Source organism: Macrobrachium nipponense, chromosome 8, assembly GCF_015104395.2.
Source record: "Macrobrachium nipponense isolate FS-2020 chromosome 8, ASM1510439v2, whole genome shotgun sequence".
Lineage (NCBI taxonomy): Eukaryota > Metazoa > Arthropoda > Malacostraca > Decapoda > Palaemonidae > Macrobrachium > Macrobrachium nipponense.
In genome coordinates, this window is record NC_087203.1 from 46,812,551 (window position 1) to 46,830,880 (window position 18,330).

The 18,330-nt window shown below is 44.6% G+C and overlaps 1 protein-coding gene across 2 annotated transcripts in view; it reads left to right on the top strand.

Annotated features, from left to right (window-relative positions):
• Positions 1-18,330, top strand: part of LOC135222753 (putative methyltransferase DDB_G0268948) — a 122,487-nt gene that overhangs the window by 40,599 nt on the left and 63,558 nt on the right. For both annotated transcript variants that reach the window (XM_064261003.1, XM_064261004.1), the window contains exons 4-8: positions 14,221-14,345; positions 14,905-14,990; positions 15,890-15,993; positions 16,991-17,131; positions 17,622-17,667. In XM_064261003.1, coding sequence (XP_064117073.1) covers positions 14,221-14,345; positions 14,905-14,990; positions 15,890-15,993; positions 16,991-17,131; positions 17,622-17,667 — 502 coding nt within the window. The remainder of the gene's footprint in view (positions 1-14,220; positions 14,346-14,904; positions 14,991-15,889; positions 15,994-16,990; positions 17,132-17,621; positions 17,668-18,330) is intronic.

Sequence of the window (18,330 nt, forward strand, 5' to 3'; positions counted from 1 at the left end):
CCTGCCTGCTAGTTTTTTGTTGCGGCGGAGCTACGCTCCTCCGACTAGTCTTTGTTATCCTCCTCATGATCCTCCCCGCTGTCCTCGTACTCCTCGCTCTGGCGTATAGGCAGGTAACTAGTTTGGTGAAACTCCTTATTCCGGCAACACTGGAATCGTACTGAAACCAGCTCTATTGGACACCCACCACTTACCAGGAGAGCAAGAAGAGGCTAACCCCTATGTTACTAACTCCGGTATCCTCCGGTGTTACAATATATCACTTTCTGGACTGGATCCAGTTACTCAGTGTCGATACTCATGTATCTGTTCACTTACAGGCCACCCATTGCCAGGAATCGGGATGCAATGCCGTCCTACAGGACCCCTGTGGGCACGAGGTCTGCCGGACCCATGCTGTCTGCGCTATCCACTACGGGGACATAGCGGTCTGGCACCACGAGAGTTGCACAATATGCTATGATCTTGTAGATCAGTTTACCACCGGTGTAAGTATACTCCGGAGTACGAATGCTATATAATTTGGCCTATATGTATACAGTCCTAATAAGTGATATACGTATTTTTGTATAAGCATATAACTTTTAGTTCCCTAGCTTAGTGTTTATACTAACCTTCTCTTACAGGCTGCTCAAGCCGTCAGGGACGCCGCGTCAACCACCTTGAAAGCCTGGGTTGGCGGATTCGGGAGGAACGTTACCAAGGGGCAGCCCTACATCCTTGACAAGAAGATGGCTGCCCTGATCTTCCCCGGCGGGAAGACAACCTCCTACGTTGACCCGGCAGCGGCGGCCTCGTACATCGCCACCATCCAACATCAGGTGGCCCAAGCCTTGGCAGACCCGGGGAACTCTGAAATCATCGAAGATGTGGCGACTCTCAATCTAGACCGAGAGCCCATGGCGGTAGGTGACGCAGAAAGTATGTTAGATGAGGCAGGTTGTTGGGGGCTCAAGGGCTTCCCTTGGGTCTTTCTGGATCGACTTCTCCTATCCCTTCTTCCTCTTCCTTTCAAGGATTTTCAGAGAGTGAACTTTCGGTCAGACCGAAGTCCACCCAAGCTATCCCTAAAGTTAAGGGAAAGCGAGAACCCAAGACCCTCGAGAAGACGCTGCCTAAAAAGTCAGCGCCTTCTACTTCTCATAAGTCTCCGGCTCACCATCCCGGAGCAGAGAAGCCGAAATCATCATCCTCTCACTCTAAAGGGTCCAGAGGCAAGTCCTCGAGGGACAAAGCTCAGCTCCCATCTAACCCTGAGCCTTCGACCTCCATGGGGACTCGCCCTAAGACTCCCGGCGCAATCAAGGAACCTAGTCCCTTCGATACAGACGCCTTCACTGCAAATATCATGCAGCAAATGGGAAGCTTTGTTGGAAACTTGGTCCAAGACAAGTTTCAAGAGATGCTGTCTCACATCTCAACTTCCTTCGAGGAGTCAGGCCAGTCGATCCGAAACATTTCGGAAAGACTAGCCAACCAGGAGAACCTGATTGCAGGTCTCCGAGAGAACCCGTCGGCAGTTCTCCCTCAGCCTGGCATGGCGGCTCAAGCCATGCCGGACTACATCACCCTCCCTCCTTATACGGCGAGCAATCCTTGGAGGATCTTGTCCTATTTCCCCTTTAAGGACGGGATGCTAACGTTGGCGTACTGTGGTACTCGAAGCTGATTTGCAACCCCCCTTCATTGGTTACGCCCGCCTTACAAAGGCAGCGATGAGGAGGGAGGATAAGATCCCCAAAGAGACCGTAATCTTTGGTCGGGATCAAGCTCAACGAGATTGGCTGAGGAGCCTGGAGGAATGGGAGTGCATCAACAGCAAGATGCAAGCCTTCAAGAGTGCCTTTACCATTTTTGTGGTGGACGGAGAGACCCCTATTCCGTTCACCACAAAGGTGGCGGAGTTAACTCTTCAGGCTGCGATGAGGGATGAACTGATGCCTCAGCTCCGGGAAACGGAGCCCACGTCTCTCCTCCTCCCAGGTACCGATGACCTTTGGTCAGATCTTCCAGCCACCTTTACGGTAGGAAAGCTGAAACCAGATTGTGCTTTAACACAATTTAGTGAAAGGCTCCCTAGGCTCCCAGACAATCTCATACAAGCAGAGTTTGATGCTAGAACCAGGTTAGGGAGGTCTCTCAATACCCTGGTTATGACAGAGGTTTCGGCCATGACATATGGTAACGAACTCTGTTTAAACTGATAGCCAAGTCACATCTCCATACAGTACAATGTGACTTGTACGACTTCTTGGTGGCAAGACGTAATTGTAGAAAACATGTCCTGCAGGAAGCTACCATCCGCCACGAACCTAACAAGTTGCTGGCGGCTTCGATCTGGGGAGCTGGCCTTTTCCCAGAGTCGGTAGTGAACTCTGTTCAACATGAAGCAACAAGACTCAACCAGAGTCTTAAGGTTCGTTGGGGCCTTTCAAGCAAAAGGAAGCCAGACCCGACTTCCTCAGCTAGAAAGCCTAAAAAGCCGAGGAAATTCCAGCCTTTCCAGGCTACCCAACAGCAGCAGGTAGTGCAGACAGTGCCAGTCTCACAGGTGGCACAGCCTTCCACTTCAAAGGCCCAGACTCAAGAGCAGTTCCTACTATTAACTCCTCAGGGCCAAGCTTCCACCTCCTTTGCGGTCTCCCCGGCCTTCAACCCAGTGTTCGAAGGCCAAGCTTTCCAACCCTTTAACAGGTTCAGGAGAGGCAGCAGGGCTAGGGGTGCATTTCGCCAAAGAGGTGGCGGAAGAGCAACCAGCCGGGGGAAACACCTACGAGGAGGACGCGGGTCACGACCTGCCCCAAGTCAGTGAGAACCCTCAGGTAGGAGGGAGGCTGTTCCTTTATCGTCACAGATGGGGGTTCAGCAATTGGGCACAAAGCATTGTGTCCAAAGGACTAGGGTGGAGCTGGACCAAAGGTCCTCCTCCATCCAAGACCTTCTATCAACAACCGACATCGGAATTGATGGAATATGCCCAAGAACTCCTTCAGAAAGGAGTAGTGTCAAAAGTCAAGCATTTAAAGTTTCAAGGTCGCTTGTTCAGCGTGCCAAAGAAAGGCTCAACCAAACGAAGAATAATCTTAGACTTGTCCCGTCCAAACTTATTCATTCGTTGTGACAGGTTCAAAATGCTGACTATCTCGCAGGTGCGGACCTTACTTCCCTGTGGGGCCGTCACCACCTCTATCGATCTTACAGACGCATACTATCATATCCCAGTGGCAAGACACTTCTGCCTGTACCTAGGTTTCAGGCTAGGGAGTCAGGCATTCTCCTTCAAAGTAATGCCCTTCGGGTTGAACGTGGCCCCAGGATATTTACGAAGATGGCAGAGACAGTAGTTCAACAACTAAGGTCTCAGGGGATAATGGTAGTCGCGTATCTGGACGATTGGCTTGTTTGGGCAACGAGCATTGAAGAATGCCACAAAGCAACGGTCAAGGTAATACAATTTCTGGAACATCTAGGATTCCAGATAAACAAGACCAAGTCCAGACGAACACCGGACTCTCGCTTTCAGTGGCTCGACATTCAGTGGGACCTGAACTCCCACACTCTACCAATTCTGGCATCCAAGAGGAAAGAAATAGCCAAAACAACCAAACAATTCCTCAAATGCAAACAGACATCAAGGAGAGGCCATGAAAGAATCCTAGGCTCTCTTCAATTTGCCTCAGTAACAGATGTTCTACTGAAGGCAAAACTAAAGGACATAAACCGTGTTTGGCGTTCGAGAGCAAACAACAAGTCCCGGGACAAATTGTCAGCCATCCCGGCGATACTTCGCAAACGACTCCGCCCCTGGGCGGAGGTCAAGAATTTATCAAAATCAATTCCTCTCCAGTTCCCCCCTCCGGCTTTAGTTATCCACACGGATGCTTCACTAAGCGGCTGGGGAGGATACTCTCAGTACAAAAAAGTACAAGGGACTTGGTCCCCTCAATTCCGTCAGCTCCACATCAATGTGTTGGAAGCTATGGCGGTATTCCTCACTCTGAAGAGACTTATCTGCCAGCCAAGGGATTCTCACAATCAGCTGGTTATTGGACAGCGCAGTAGTAGTACACTGCATCAACAGAGGAGGCTCCAAATCAAGCCATTGAACCATGTCATAATAGCCATATTTTCTCTGGCAGCCAAGTACGAATGGCACCTGTCCTCCACTCACTTAGCGGGAGTAAAGAACGTGATAGCAGACGCCTTGTCTCGCTCAGTCCCTCTAGAGTCGGAGTGGTCTCTGGACAGGCGTTCGTTCCTGTGGATCTGCCAGAAAGTTCCAGGACTCCAGGTGGACCTTTTCGCCTCAGAGTCGAACCACAAGCTTCCCTGCTATGTGGCTCCCAACCTGGACTCTTGCTTATGCCCACAGACGCCATGGCCATAGATTGGAATCCGTGGAAGAAAGTATACATCTTTCCTCCAGTGAATCTTCTTCTGAAAGTTTTGAACAAACTCAGGACTTTCAGCGGACAAGTTGCCCTAGTAGCCCCCTATTGGCCCAAGAGCAACTGGTTTCCACTCCTGTTGGAATTGGGTCTCCGGCCTCAACGGATTCCCAATCCCAAACTATCCCAAGTAGTGCAAACGAAGACTGTGTTCGCTTCCTCAGGAATTCTCAAAACCCTAACTTTATGGACTTCATGAAGTTCGCAGCTAAAAGGGATGCAGATATCGATCCTCAAAACATTCTATTCCTAGAATCGGATAAAAGAGAATCAACCCTTCGTCAGTATGACTCAGCCGTTAAGAAACTAGCCGAATTTCTGAGGAGAACCGAATCTCAAACCATGACTACCAACCTGGCTATTTCCTTCTTCAGGTCTTTATTTGAAAAAGGTTTAGCAGCCAGTACTGTTACTACCACTAAGTCTGCTCTAAAGAAAATTTCTATTCCTAGAGCTTGTGCTAGGCTCAGACCAACAGAGAGACCTAGCTCAGTGTCATGGTTCTTAAATGATGTTCTCAAACTGGCCTCAGACACTGATAACAACTCATGCGGTTACTTACCCCTCCTAAGGAAAACATTATTTCTTTTAAGTCTGGCCTCAGGAGCCAGGGTATCCGAACTGTCGGCTCTGTCTAGAGACTCGGGTCATATAGAATTTCTCCCATCAGGAGAAGTCCTTCTCTCTCCAGATCGTCAATTTTTGGCCAAGAACGAGGACCCTTCAATGAGATGGGCCCCTTGGAAGATCCTCCCTCTTCCTCAAGACCCCTCTTTATGTCCAGTTACGGCCTTATGAACATATCTGTCCAGGACAACCATGAGTTCCTCTGGCCCTTTATTTATGAGGGAAAAAGGTGGCACTATTTCTTTAAAAGGTATTAGGCAACAGATCCTGTACTTTATTAAACAAGCCAACCCTAATTCATTCCCCTAAGTCCATGACATTAGGGCAGTAGCCACCTCGATCAACTATTTTTAACATATGAATTTTGATGATCTGAAAAAGTATACAGGCTGGAAATCACCGACAGTATTCAAACGTCACTACCTGAAATCCTTAGAAGCTCTTAAATTTCCAGCAGTGGCAGCGGGAAACACAGTTTCTCCTGACACTACCTAAGTAGTTTAGTAATAGATCCAGATCTCCTTTCTACCTGCCTCACTGACGTCCTTCCTGTAATCCTGCCACCAGGTACTCCTCCCTTTTTCAGCCTTAGCTGCCAAAAGGGGCACTTATTGTGATGTTTTCCTTATTTTTATTTTTTTGCTAGGATTACTCACACCTGTAAATAACTTATTATATTGTATAGTTTTAAGGTTATTATAAGTTGTCATAATTAATTGTAGGTATGTATTATAATCTTTGTAGTCAAAAGTTTCTAGATTATAGTACTTTAATATCAATTGTTTTTCATTCTGCCCTTACTTATGTTATATCCTCTTTCAAGCTTGTGGCCATTTCTCTGGTACTATTTCACGAAGCGACACGGGCTGAGCCCAGAAAAGGGATTTTTGACGAAGGAAAAATCTAGGATTTCGCTGGCGACACGAGCCAATCGCCCAGAAATAGATTTTCCTACGTCAAAATCCTTTTTCTGGGCTCAGCTCGTGTCGCTTGCGCGAAATCGTACCAGAGAAACAGCACAAGATTGTATATAAAGTGAACAAGTAATAAAAATAAAATAAAATAGGTCTCAAATAAAAGATAAAATATAAATGAATGAATATAATTGCTAAAAGATACATATAAACACAGTAAATTAAAATTACAACTATTGTGCTTAAATTACCCCTTTTTTTACAAAACTAATTATGTTAATAACATAAGGTAATTTTACATATATATAGGTACAATGATTGCATATCATCAATGAAATCTGTGTAACAAAATGTATCAAAAGAGTAATAGCAATTAATATAAAAATACATAAATACGTTGAGCAATCACAAAAATATCTATCAGGAATGTATATGACTTAATATACAAAACCCGTAACCATTGTAATATGATGTATCCCCTAGCATAAAAATAAGGGGTTAACATCTATGAGATCAATATTGTAATCATCTGTGAGTGTCCCTAACCCGACAAAAGGGGCACTATACAATCATAAAGCAGCTAAGACACAAGGTGAATGCTAATGAACAATGTAGGAATAGACAAACTGTTGGGTGAGCAGGTAGAAAGGAGGACTGAATCTTCTACTACAATTTAGCTAGAGTCAGGGGAAACTATGTTACCCGCTGCTACTGCTGGGAATTTCAGAGCTTCCAAGGACTTCAGGTAGTGACGTTTGAACACTGTCGGCGATTTCCATCCGGTATACTTTTTTAAATCATCAAAGTTCAATATGTTGGAAGTAATTAATTGAGGTGGCTACTGCCCTGACATCATGTGCTTTTGGGGAAAGAGTCAGGATTGGCTTGTTTAATAAAGTACAGGATTTGTGCCTGATGCCTTTAATGGATAAAGTACCACCTTTTTCCCTCTTAAAGAGAGGCCCGATGAGGATGAGGAGGTCCTGGATAGAAAGGCTCGTAAGGTTGAAACTGGACAAAGGGATACATCTTGTGGAAGGGGTAGTACCTTCCAAGGTCCCACCTCATCAAAGGATCTTCATTCTTTGCTAAAAAGCTACGTTCCGGAGAAAGTAGAACTTCCCTGTGGGAAGGAATTGAATAGATCCGGATCTCTGGATAAAGCGACAGTTCTGAAATTCTTGCTCCTGAAGCTAGGCTTAATAAAAATAAGGTTTTTTCTTTAGGAGCATCATAAACGAGCATGTGTCATTATCGGTTTCGGAAGCCAGTTTTAGACATCGTTTAAGAACCATGAAACTGACGTAGGCCTCACAGAAGGCCTAAGTCTAGCACATGCCTTAGGAATAGACGAGAAAGTAGGTATCCGTCAAGTCTATGTTAAATCCAAATTGAAATATCTTTTTCAATGCTGACTTGTTAGTCGTAATCGTGATGGCAGCTGCTAAACCTTTTTCAAATAAGGATCTGAAAAAGGATATAGCAGAATTAACTGTCATGATTCTGATATCTGACTCTCTCAGGAAGGCGTTGTAACTTTTTGACAGCAGCATCATACTGCCTCAAAGTTGAATCCCTTTTTATCGGATTCCAGGAAGAGAATATTCTGAGGGTCAATATTCGCATCTCTTTTTGCCGCAAACTTCATGAAATCCATAAAGTTAGGGTTTTGAGAATCCCTGAGGAAGCGAACACAGTCTTCGTTTGTACTGACTGGGAGAGCTTGGGACTGGGGATCCGAAGGGGACGAAGGCCCAGTTCCAGAATCAGGGGGTACCAATTGCTCTTCGGCCAGTTCTGGGGCTACTAGAGCCACTCGACCCTTGAATGTCCTGAGTTTGTTCAATACTTTCATAAGGAGATTCACTGGAGGGAAGACGTAAATCTTCCCCAGTTGTTCCCAGTCTAGAGCTAGGGCGTCCGTGGCGTAAACCAGAGGGTCCAGGTTGGGGCTACATAACACGGTAGTTTGTGGTTCGCTTGGGATGCGAAGAGATCCACCTGTAGCCCTGGGACTCGCTTTTGAAGGATCCATTGAAACGAACTTTCGTCTAGTGACCATACCGATTCTAGGGTACTGATCGGGATAGGGCGTCTGCTATGACGTTTCTCACTCCAGCTATGTGGGTGGATGGAAAGATGCCAACTGAATTTGTCTGCAAGGGAGAAGATGGCTATCAGACGTGATTTAGATGACGTGACTTGGAGCCTCCTCTGTTTATGCAATGTACTACCACTGCGCTGTCCAGGACTAGCTTTATGTGGGAGTACTTTGGTGGGAGTAATCTTTTCAGAGTCAAGAACACTGCCATTGCCTCCCACCAGTACGTTTATATGGAACTGACGGAACTGGGGTGACCAAATCCCTTGAACCTTTTGACTTGGGAGTACCCTCCCAGCCGCTTAAGGACGCGTCTGTGTGGATGGTGATCCCTGGTGGAGGGAACTGAAGGGGGGTACTGACACTGATAGATTCTTGACTTGCCACGGCGAAGCCGATTCTTTAGAATCAGAGGCACTGAGGATAGCTTGTCCCTGACTGACATTTGCTCGTGAGCGCCAGATCCTGGTTAGGTCTTTCAGTTTGGCTTTCATCAACGATGTTCGTTACTGATGGCAAACTGGAGAGAGCGAGGATCCTTTCCTGAGCTCTCCTGGATGCTAGTTTGTGACTTAGAAATTGCTTGACTGACTTCGCTACTTCTTTCCTTTTGGTAGATGGAATCGACAGAGTGTGTGAGGATAGATTCCATTGAATGCCTAGCCACTGAAAGTTTGACTCTGGAGTGAGTCTCGACTTGGACTTGTTTATCTTGAATCCTAGATATTCTAGGAACTGGATCACTTTCAGTGTGGCCTTGTTGCATTCTTCGACTGATGGGCCCAGATCAACCAATCGTCGAGATACGCCACTACCATAATCCCTTGCGCTCTGAGCTGTTGCACTACTACTTCCGCTAGCTTCGTGAACACCCTGGGTGCCACGTTGAGCCCGAATGGAACTACCTTGAAGGAGAATGTCTGGTCTCCTATCTTGAATCCCAGATACGGACGGAAGTGTCTTGCAATAGGGATATGATAGTAGGCGTCTGTAAGATCGATAGAGGTGGTGACGGCCCCACGGGAAGTAAAGGTCCGCACCTGTGAGATCGTGAGCATCTTGAACTTGTCGCAGCGGATGGCTAAGTTTAAGCGGGACAAGTCTAAGATTACCCTTCTTTTGTGTGAGCCTTTCTTTGGCACGCTGAAACAAGCGACCTTGAAATTTTAACCTCTTGACTTTGGCTATAGCTCCTTTCTGAAGGAGGTCCTCTGCGTACTCTGTCAATTCTTTTGGAAGGAAGTTGACGGAAAGGTCTGGCTGGAGGTGGGTCGTTCAACCAGCTCACACCCAGCCCTTTTGACACTATGCTCTGAGCCACTGGCTGAAGTTCCACCGGTGGCGAAAGTGAAACAGCCTCCCTCCTACCTGAAGTTCTTCATTGGTTCTGGTAACCACCTCGGCCTCCTCTGAAGTGCTTTCCCCTATTGAAGGGGCCTCCCGATCCTCTCCCACGAAAGGACCGCTTACCTCTGCCTCCCTTGCCCGAGCGGTCATACTTCTGAGAAGCTTGACTCTCGAAGGCTTGATGTAAGCTGGAGAGATGGCGTATGAGGTGGAGGGTTGAGGCTGAGGGGATATCACATAAATTGGCTGTGATTGACCTTTAGACGTGGATGGGTTGGGCTGTCTGCACTAACGGCATTGCTGGAAACTTGTTGAGGAAAGCGTGGTTGCTTCTTTTGGTTTTGGTAAGGTTGGAAACGTCTGGGTTTCCTCTGTCCCTTACCTTTAGGTGTCAGGTCTTGCCTCCTCCTAGCCGTAAGACCCCAACGGGTCTTAAGGCTCTGGTTTCAACCTCGTAGCCTCTGCCCTGTACTTCCTTAACCATAGCCTCTGGGAAGAGATCTGCGCCCCAGATGTTAGAAGAGAGTAACCTATTCGGTTCATGTCGAATGGTTGCCTCTAGCAGGACATCTTTCTACAATTCGTTCTAGCAGTGGCAAACTCGAACATATCTGACTGCACCGTTTGAGTCAGGGCTTTGGTCATAAGCTTAAAAACAAAATTGGTTCTGAACCATAAGCCATGGTTGCTACCTCAGACATAGCCATCGAGTTGGATTGATCTGGCTAGTCGTGATTTTGAGTCAAATTCAGCCTGAATAAGACTATCTGGGAGCCTGGGTAGCTTTTCACCAAACTGCTCCATAGCACAGTCCGGTTTGAGTTTGCCAGCTGAGAATGTATTCGGCAAGTCTTCCACAATTCTCCGATTGAAGGGAGCAACGGAGATGTGGGATCTGCTTCTTTCAACTGAGGCATGGGTTCCCCCTTCTGGGCTGCTGAGATGGTCGACCTTGCTATCTTGGTTAGGAACGGGAGCGGGGTACTCTCATCCATTGTGAAAATGGTAAAGGGACTTTTAAATGGTTGTATCTTGGTGTTCGAACATCCATGTCCTCTAAACATCTGAGCCATTTCTCTCTGAGCCTGGTCTCGAGAATAGAGGACTGTATCCTTTGGTACCCTATCGTCCCGAAACCATAGCCGAAGGCGTGAGCCTTGCGTAGCCTATGAAAGGAGGCTGTAGGCCTTCCGGGTAGAACTCGAAGTCCTCTATTCTTCGAGTTCCAAACTCCGGTATGGAGATGAGACCATCCTGGAAGGGGGCGTATGACGCTACTCTCCAAGGGTTGTTCATGGAGAAAGCGGGAAGCGAGTCATACGGAGGAAGCTGAGATCCACTAGTGTTGGAGAGTGAGGGAGAGGCTAGAGGGGCTTCTCTTAGCCCGGCTATAATAGAATCCTGAGAAGTGATCCTGTCTGACAGGCGAGATATCATTTGTTCCATACTACTCTTAGGGACCCCACTAGGTCGCCCAACCTGTTGCAACAGGCCAGCATTGGAGTCCAAAGCCGGAGCTGCTGCGGAGGTGGAGGGGAGGCTCTGAATAGGAACCAAGGTAGTGGAACTGGTGAAACTGCCGGGGTGCGAGATCTCTCCTTGGGTTTACTTTTTGAGGACTTAGAGCCGGAGCTAGACCCTTTAGACCTGTCTGGGCCGGGGTTACGAGCCGGAGACTTACGCGAGGAAGAAGACGAGGACGTCTTCTTCGCAAGACGATGACGTCTTAGTCAAGGTCATCACTTTAGACTTGATCTTAGGTCTAACCGAAGCCTCAGGAGGAGTATATAATCATCACCCGTAAAGCCTTGGAAGGATGGAGAGGTTGCAGGGGTAGAAGAGACAGTCACACCCAAGGGTGACCCTTGGGTACCTGCATTACTTACCTCGACCAACAGGTCGTCTATACCTACCATCGGTTCAACATTAATATCCAGGGTTGCGACATCCGTGGAGATATCCTGGTCTGGTTCAGTTAAGGAGGCCGCCAGCTGTTGTTGGATGAAGGCAATAGTCGGGTCCGCCTCTACTGGGTCGACGTACCCTGTCGCCTTGCCTCCGGGAACAAAGATTAATAGTGCTAATCGCTTCTCAAAGTATGTAGGGCTGACCCTTGGCGGCGTTCTTGCCAAAACCTCCGACCCAGGCCCGCAGGGTAGCCAGTGCTGTATCCCTTACTGCCGGAGCCTGTAAGAGAGGGCGTATTTTAGATTTAAGAATCACTTAAAACTAAAACTTAGAGTAAAACTTTTAAACTAGATGCCTTAAGTTAAAGTAAATGATGAAAACTTAAGTACTAAAAGAAGCGGAGCAGCTACTGGAGATGGAATACTTACGCCTTCCAAAAGCTGGCTCACAGATCGTAACATATGGTACACGTCTCATGGTACCGACCTGGATGTCCCCCGGTGGGCGGAGTCGCGCATGGAGCATGGGACCGGCCCAAACTTCGTGTCCACAGGGGTCCTGAAGTGTAGCGGAACATCCCGGATGCTCACAGTTGGTGGCCTGTAAGTGGGAAGACACATGAGTATCTTAAAGGGTATCACTTACAGACTAAAGGACAAAAGAACTCCGTTACATGCCGGAGCACGAAAAAATTTGGGCATAACCCCTCCCTGCATTGCCTTTAATAGGCTATAATCCCGGAGAGATCCGGTAAAATATGAAAGGGAGGGGGGGGATGGTTTAAGATACTTAAGATAAACTTAAAGATAACTTAAACCTAAACACAAGCGAACCGGACTAGGTCCAGTTGAAGCGGAGTGTAGTAACTCAGCAATACGGTAAGGTTAGTAGAGACCTACTGTATGCTCCGGTCCATCTAATGGGTGGACTAGCTCATTCCGCTGGATACCAGGACTCCGATCAGGGAGGAGCTCTAGTAAGGAGGGAAGGGCGAGAGGACAATACAGGCTCGAGCTAGCCCGGAGCGACAAGGCAGTAACGGAGGGGGGAAAGGCCAGGCCCCCCACAACAACGTACCACCCGCCGGACCGAGAAGCGGAGAGGTCGGGACCTATTCTGGGTCTGTCCGACTCCCTAGCCCCTCCGGCGGAGGGGAGAGGGGGAGGCAGGCTCGGGTATGTGGGGCGAGCATGGCAGACCGGCCCACCCCCCGCCCGACTCTATGGAAAGAGCGGGGAGGGGGGGGGGCTGGGGCAGGCGTCTGGCTGTCCCGTGATCACGCAGTGACCACGAGGCGGTAAACTGAGATACGGTAACCAAGCCTAGGCCAACCAACTGATCAGAGAAAGCTATCGGGAAGCAACCTGGAAGCTGTGAAAAGCGGGGGTAGTATATAGGCCCCACCAGGGCTAAAACCAACTGATCAGAGAGAAGCTATGTGGAAGCAAACCGAACTGATCAGCGGTAGAATAGGCTCTATGAGCCGGACCTAGTCTAAGCCAGACGCCAAACTAACCTAACAATGACAAAATATATATATATATAAATAAAATAAAAATGAAAGAAAGAAGGTAAAATAGCAGGAGAAAAAATCCAGGAGTGTACGACTGGACCCGAAGGCAAGTCTACCACTCAAAGCTAGTCAGGGGCCGATACTAAGACCTGGACTAGGATCTGGATAGAAAAAGCCTACAAAAGGTGATATACATGCATGCATGATAACCTGAGTAGACCTTAAACTAAATAAAGCGGATAATCAAAATAGAGCGTAAACTAATAAGGGTGGTCTAGGTATGGGAGACCAAGAACGAACCCATCACGCGCAGGTACCATGCTGGCCATGCTTCCCGACCCCGAGAACGTATTTATACCTAAAAAACGGCAAATACTGTCTCAGGGACGGAAAAAACCAACTAACCGTTAAATACTGAGTACTTAACTTAGCTGCTGCAATAGCTGCACGCTCCATTATCGAAAATCCGAAGAAAGGGCACAAAAATACACAGAGAGAAAATAACACGTGTGACTCGTGCGAGCTAACTGAAAAGGATGGCCACCAGAGGCGCAGCAGTCGGCAGCATGGGATGGAGTAGTAGTAGTACGAGCTGCTCTCTCTGTGGACGGCTCCCCTCTTGGTGAGGGTTTTGTAGTGGGAGATTTCTATTGGCATTTGGCTCGTGGTAGTGGTCTCACTCGCCTAGTGTTCATACGACACCCTCCTAGAGGGTGAGCGAGTCAGTTATACTGACCTTTTTTCTTTATTTTATTTATTCTCTGGTATGTGTTAGTACATTTACCCTAGAAATAATAGATTAAAGGATATTTCGCTGGCGACACGAGCCATCGCCCAGAAATAGATTTTCCTTACGTCAAAATCCTTTTTCTGGCAAGGGCCCGTTTTCCCCCATCCCCCAGTGATCCACCCTTCTTTACACCCACCCTTGGGCCCAAGCTTGACAACCTAACTCCAAGGATGACCGTTAGAGGCGCTCGTGATGACGTCGGGAGCGCTAGTAGTAGTAGTTGCTGGTGTAGGCCATGTGTCAGCCCTCTCTAGTAGGGGGATTTTGTAGAAGGATGGATCTAAATGGTAAGAGACCCGTGGTAGTGGTTTCACTCGCCCCAGAAACCATACCGACACCTTTTTTATATAAGGTGAGCGAGTCAGAATACTCTTGACATTCCATTTTAGTTTTTCTCTAGTAATGTTAGTTATATTTACCTTAGAAATGTGTGCTTAAAGGACATTTCACTGGGCGACACGGGCCCTTGCCCAGAAATAGATTTTTCCTTCGTCAAAATCCCTTTTTTAAGATAATTTTTGTGGATCTGGAGGATGTGCTATTATTTCAAGGTGTTCCAAACATTTTTTCAGGGTTAGTGGTGCAGAAGCACTTCCTTTCAAAGAAAACAGTGTACAACTCGTGACAGCCAGCCAGGCATGCCATTGGTTTGATATGCCTGCCTTTTACAAAGAAGTTGATAGGATTCTTGTACCAGGTAAGAGCATAATTTTTTTAATTTTATTTTTTGGATTCCCTCAGAAATTTTTTTGTCATCTAACTGGTTTTTGAAAATGTATTACTTTGATTATAGCATAAAGTTTAATTAGATCTTATGGCATTACACATTTCATGAATGTGTATGTGGTATTATGTACTTTTAAGTGTTAATTCTTTACTTTAAATGATGGTTTTGAGAAAGCATTTCCTCATCATCATTAACAATTTTATATGAGTCTTCTAAAATTTCAGATGTCATACATTTGTCAACATATATCTGAAATTGAATTTTAATTGTAAAGTGCTGGTTATTTAAGGGTAGGAACTATGTAGGATTGCCAGCTGTAAGATATGTCATTATTATTATATACCCTAATACGTATTTAATAATAATGTCTAAAGAAATGTTCTAGCGGAGGCTATGATATAGGGTCCTTGTTACTTATCAGAAGGCCAGACCACCAAAGTTTCCGTTAAGTTGAAGTGCTGCTATGGTACAGAATTTAAAGTGGCTTAGTAGGACGTGAACTTTTCAAAAGAAATTTTTTTTTGTTCAGGTGGTGTTCTGGCCCTTTATGGTTACTTGTTACCAAGACCTGTTCATAAGCATCATTCAGAAGAATTGTATGGACTTCTTGATCATGTAAGTTGTAATTCTTTCGTTATCTATGTGTAAACAGTTTTAAATGTTTTATGTAGAACACTTAAATATTTGCCATGGTGTTGTATAGTTACAGGCCACATTCTGGGGGTGTTTTCATTTTTTATATTCATAAGATTTTATCAAACCAAAAGCAGTAATACTCTGGTAGTTGAAACAAATTTTATACAGTCTACTCCCGGTATTCGGGGGGATGTGTACTTCAACCCCTAGCTAATATCTGCAAATACTTAAAACACCTTCAAAAATGCTGTGGGTAGTGTTCCCAATGATGATAGGAAAATATTTCCATTAGGTGGCATTAACGTTATGAACCCACATTGTACTAGCCTGTTACGTTTATACCATCATGTATTATAATGATCTTGGCTAGACAACATAGAATCTCTCTGCCCAAAATAAGGTTTGGATATTTTGAGGATGGCCAAGATGATTGGACTCTTTGACTTTACTGGTTATCAAGTGTAGTTTTACATATACGTAATTAGTTTAATGAGGGAAAGAAATGGTTTGTACATTATGAAATGTTAACTGGCTTCTATACTGAATGTTTGTAATTTTCAGCATTAATTAGGCATTGATAAAGGATACTGTCATTGACATCAGTCACTTAGGGGTTGGGGCAAGGTAGGTAAATTATTCATGATTTTCATTTGGGTTTGATTTCTCCTAATTTAGTTTTGACAAATTTTGGATGACAACATTTTAGCAAGATAAACTCTTAAGGTAGTTTTTTCATATCCTTTACAAGGAATAAAGGGTGATGATATGCATTCATTCTGTTTAATCAACCCTCCAGTGGAGTAAAGATTTTCTCATTGAAGTCCAGGACTTGAAACACGACAAAAAAAATTGTAAATAACTTTGTATTTTCTTCAAAGGTATATACAGTAGAAACAGAAGGCTGCTGGGGAAGTGCCCGAAAAGATGTGGATGAAGCCTATTCGAATGATAGATTCATCATCCCATATCCTGGTATTGTCAGGTTGGTTAACCAAGTGTTCGTTGATTCTCAGAGAGCTTTTGATGCTCAGAATTTTAATGAAAATTTTGCTTGTAGCTCTTTAGTAGTTTGAACTGTCTTGTGTTCAAAATATTTTCTGCCCAGTTTTGAAGATTACAGACACCACTCTGCTTACAGACGAGTTAGGTCCAAATGGCCGATTGTATATGGAATTGTTTGTAACTTGATTGCAGGCAGTCCCCGGGTTACGACGGGGGTTCCGTTCTTGAGACTTGTTGTAAGCTGAAACATCGTAAAAAATCATAAGAAAACCTTACTTTTAATGCTTTTGGTGCATTAAAAACTATGTAAACTGCATTCTTATTGCATTTTTCATAAAAAAAAACCCTTCAAACATTGATTATTTTGCATTTTTGGTGTCATATTTCATCTGCGAAATGAGCGTTATAGGTGTCGTAACCCTGGAACATATGTTGTAACCCTGGAAATAATGTCTGATGAATATGATTGAGAAGCGCCTTAACCTCGGAACGTCGTATACCGAACCCTTCGTAACCCGGGGACTGCCTGTACTGTATACTCTTCATGCCTATTTATAAATACAGTATGATATAGTAAAATCAATACAGTACCATATGTTTTTTCATCCGAAAACACAATACACTATACATACAGTACTGTTGTACAGAATTGGCATGCAAAACAAAAGTTTGAACTTACAGGTGGCAAAATGGAGCTCTGTGAACACAATTTTAATTTGCGATCTTGTTTGTCTGCATCTCTTGAATGTTCTTAAGAAGAATGGTGTCTGTGTACATAGGAATATAATTTAAGACTTCTTATCAAGACAATTTTCCTAGCAGGTAGTATAGAATGTCTAAAATCATTGTCTCTTAAACAGAACAGTTCAAATCTGTAGACATTATAAACAGTTTAATAATGATAGTTGAGCTAAATCATTCTGACAGTCCATACAAGATAAGACCACAAATTGATGTGCTGGTTCTTTTACTTTCAGGGATGAAACGCATTACGTAGATAAGATGATGTCAGTGTCGGATGTAACTGGCGAACTTACTTCTTGGTCAGGTTTTCAGAATTTCAAGGAGAAAAATGGGGAACTAGCAGCTCAAAAAATACTTGATGATTTCCAAAATGGGTTAGTGACAGTTGACAGTAATTTAATTTGTTTCCATACAAATATAGAGTTTTCTGTAAATGCCTTAAATAACCCCATTCTTTTTCAAATGACAGACAGATTTTTATAGTCTTCCTTTCCAAAATTATCCATAATGCATTAGTATAATTTATGTTGGTGCTATCATATTTATTTAGAATGGGAGATGTAAGTTCCATCCTAAGTAGGAGGTAGTTAATATTTTTGTCATTTGCAAATACTGCAATAGAGATTTATGTTAATTTTTTATAATTGTTTGATGTATTTTGGATGTCGTTTTGCATAATGAATCTTTCCTGCCAATAAGTTCAAAAGATTGTTCATTTGTTCATTCATTTACAATTTGATTCTGTTTTGGGATCCCAGGATGAGTTGTATTGAAAAGTTTTGTTCCTTTGTACAGTACAAGTTAATTTGCTTTCTTTGCTATTTGTGAGCAAAGAAGAAATATCCTTATTAACTATTATTTCAGGTTTATGAAGCTCCTAGACGTACCAACTGCTCCAGAAGACACCCAGGTTTGCATGCGTTTACAGTTTTCCTTCTCATGGGCCGTAAGCCTAGTATGTGAACAGTTTTAGGTACTGAATATTAGTTGTGGAGAACTGTAATAACTTTTTACTAATTGCACTTTGTACAATAGTCGTAATTTGTATTATTTTATTGTGATAATTTATGGGTATACATATTGTTGGTAGTTTAGATGGTTTTATATAAATTGGATATGGAGATTTTCTTAGAGAAACTTATCTTTGTACACACTGAAGTCCTGTGGAACAGTGATTTAAGAGGGTCACTAAACTAATTGCTAATTATATTGATCTACATTAGGAACGTAATTGTACAACACAGTGGTGGGGAGGGGGAGGGGAACTGAGATGGAAAAGATTATCCTACTGTACATGTTCCTGATCATCATGACCTTGTGTCCAGCATTCTTTACCATTCCTCTTTCTGAAACCCTACCAAGTAATACTCCTATATTAGATTTCTTGAGCCCTTGGAAATTCAAACAACTCTTGTTTCCATAACCTCAACTTTCACCTGTCCCCTACTGGTTCCCTCCAAACAGTGGGAATGTTACATTGGTAGCTGAAACCCTGACCTCATGGCCTTGAATGTTTATGAGTTGTAACTTTCATGCTTCAGGCATATGTATACTCTTTTGCTGTAAATTTTCC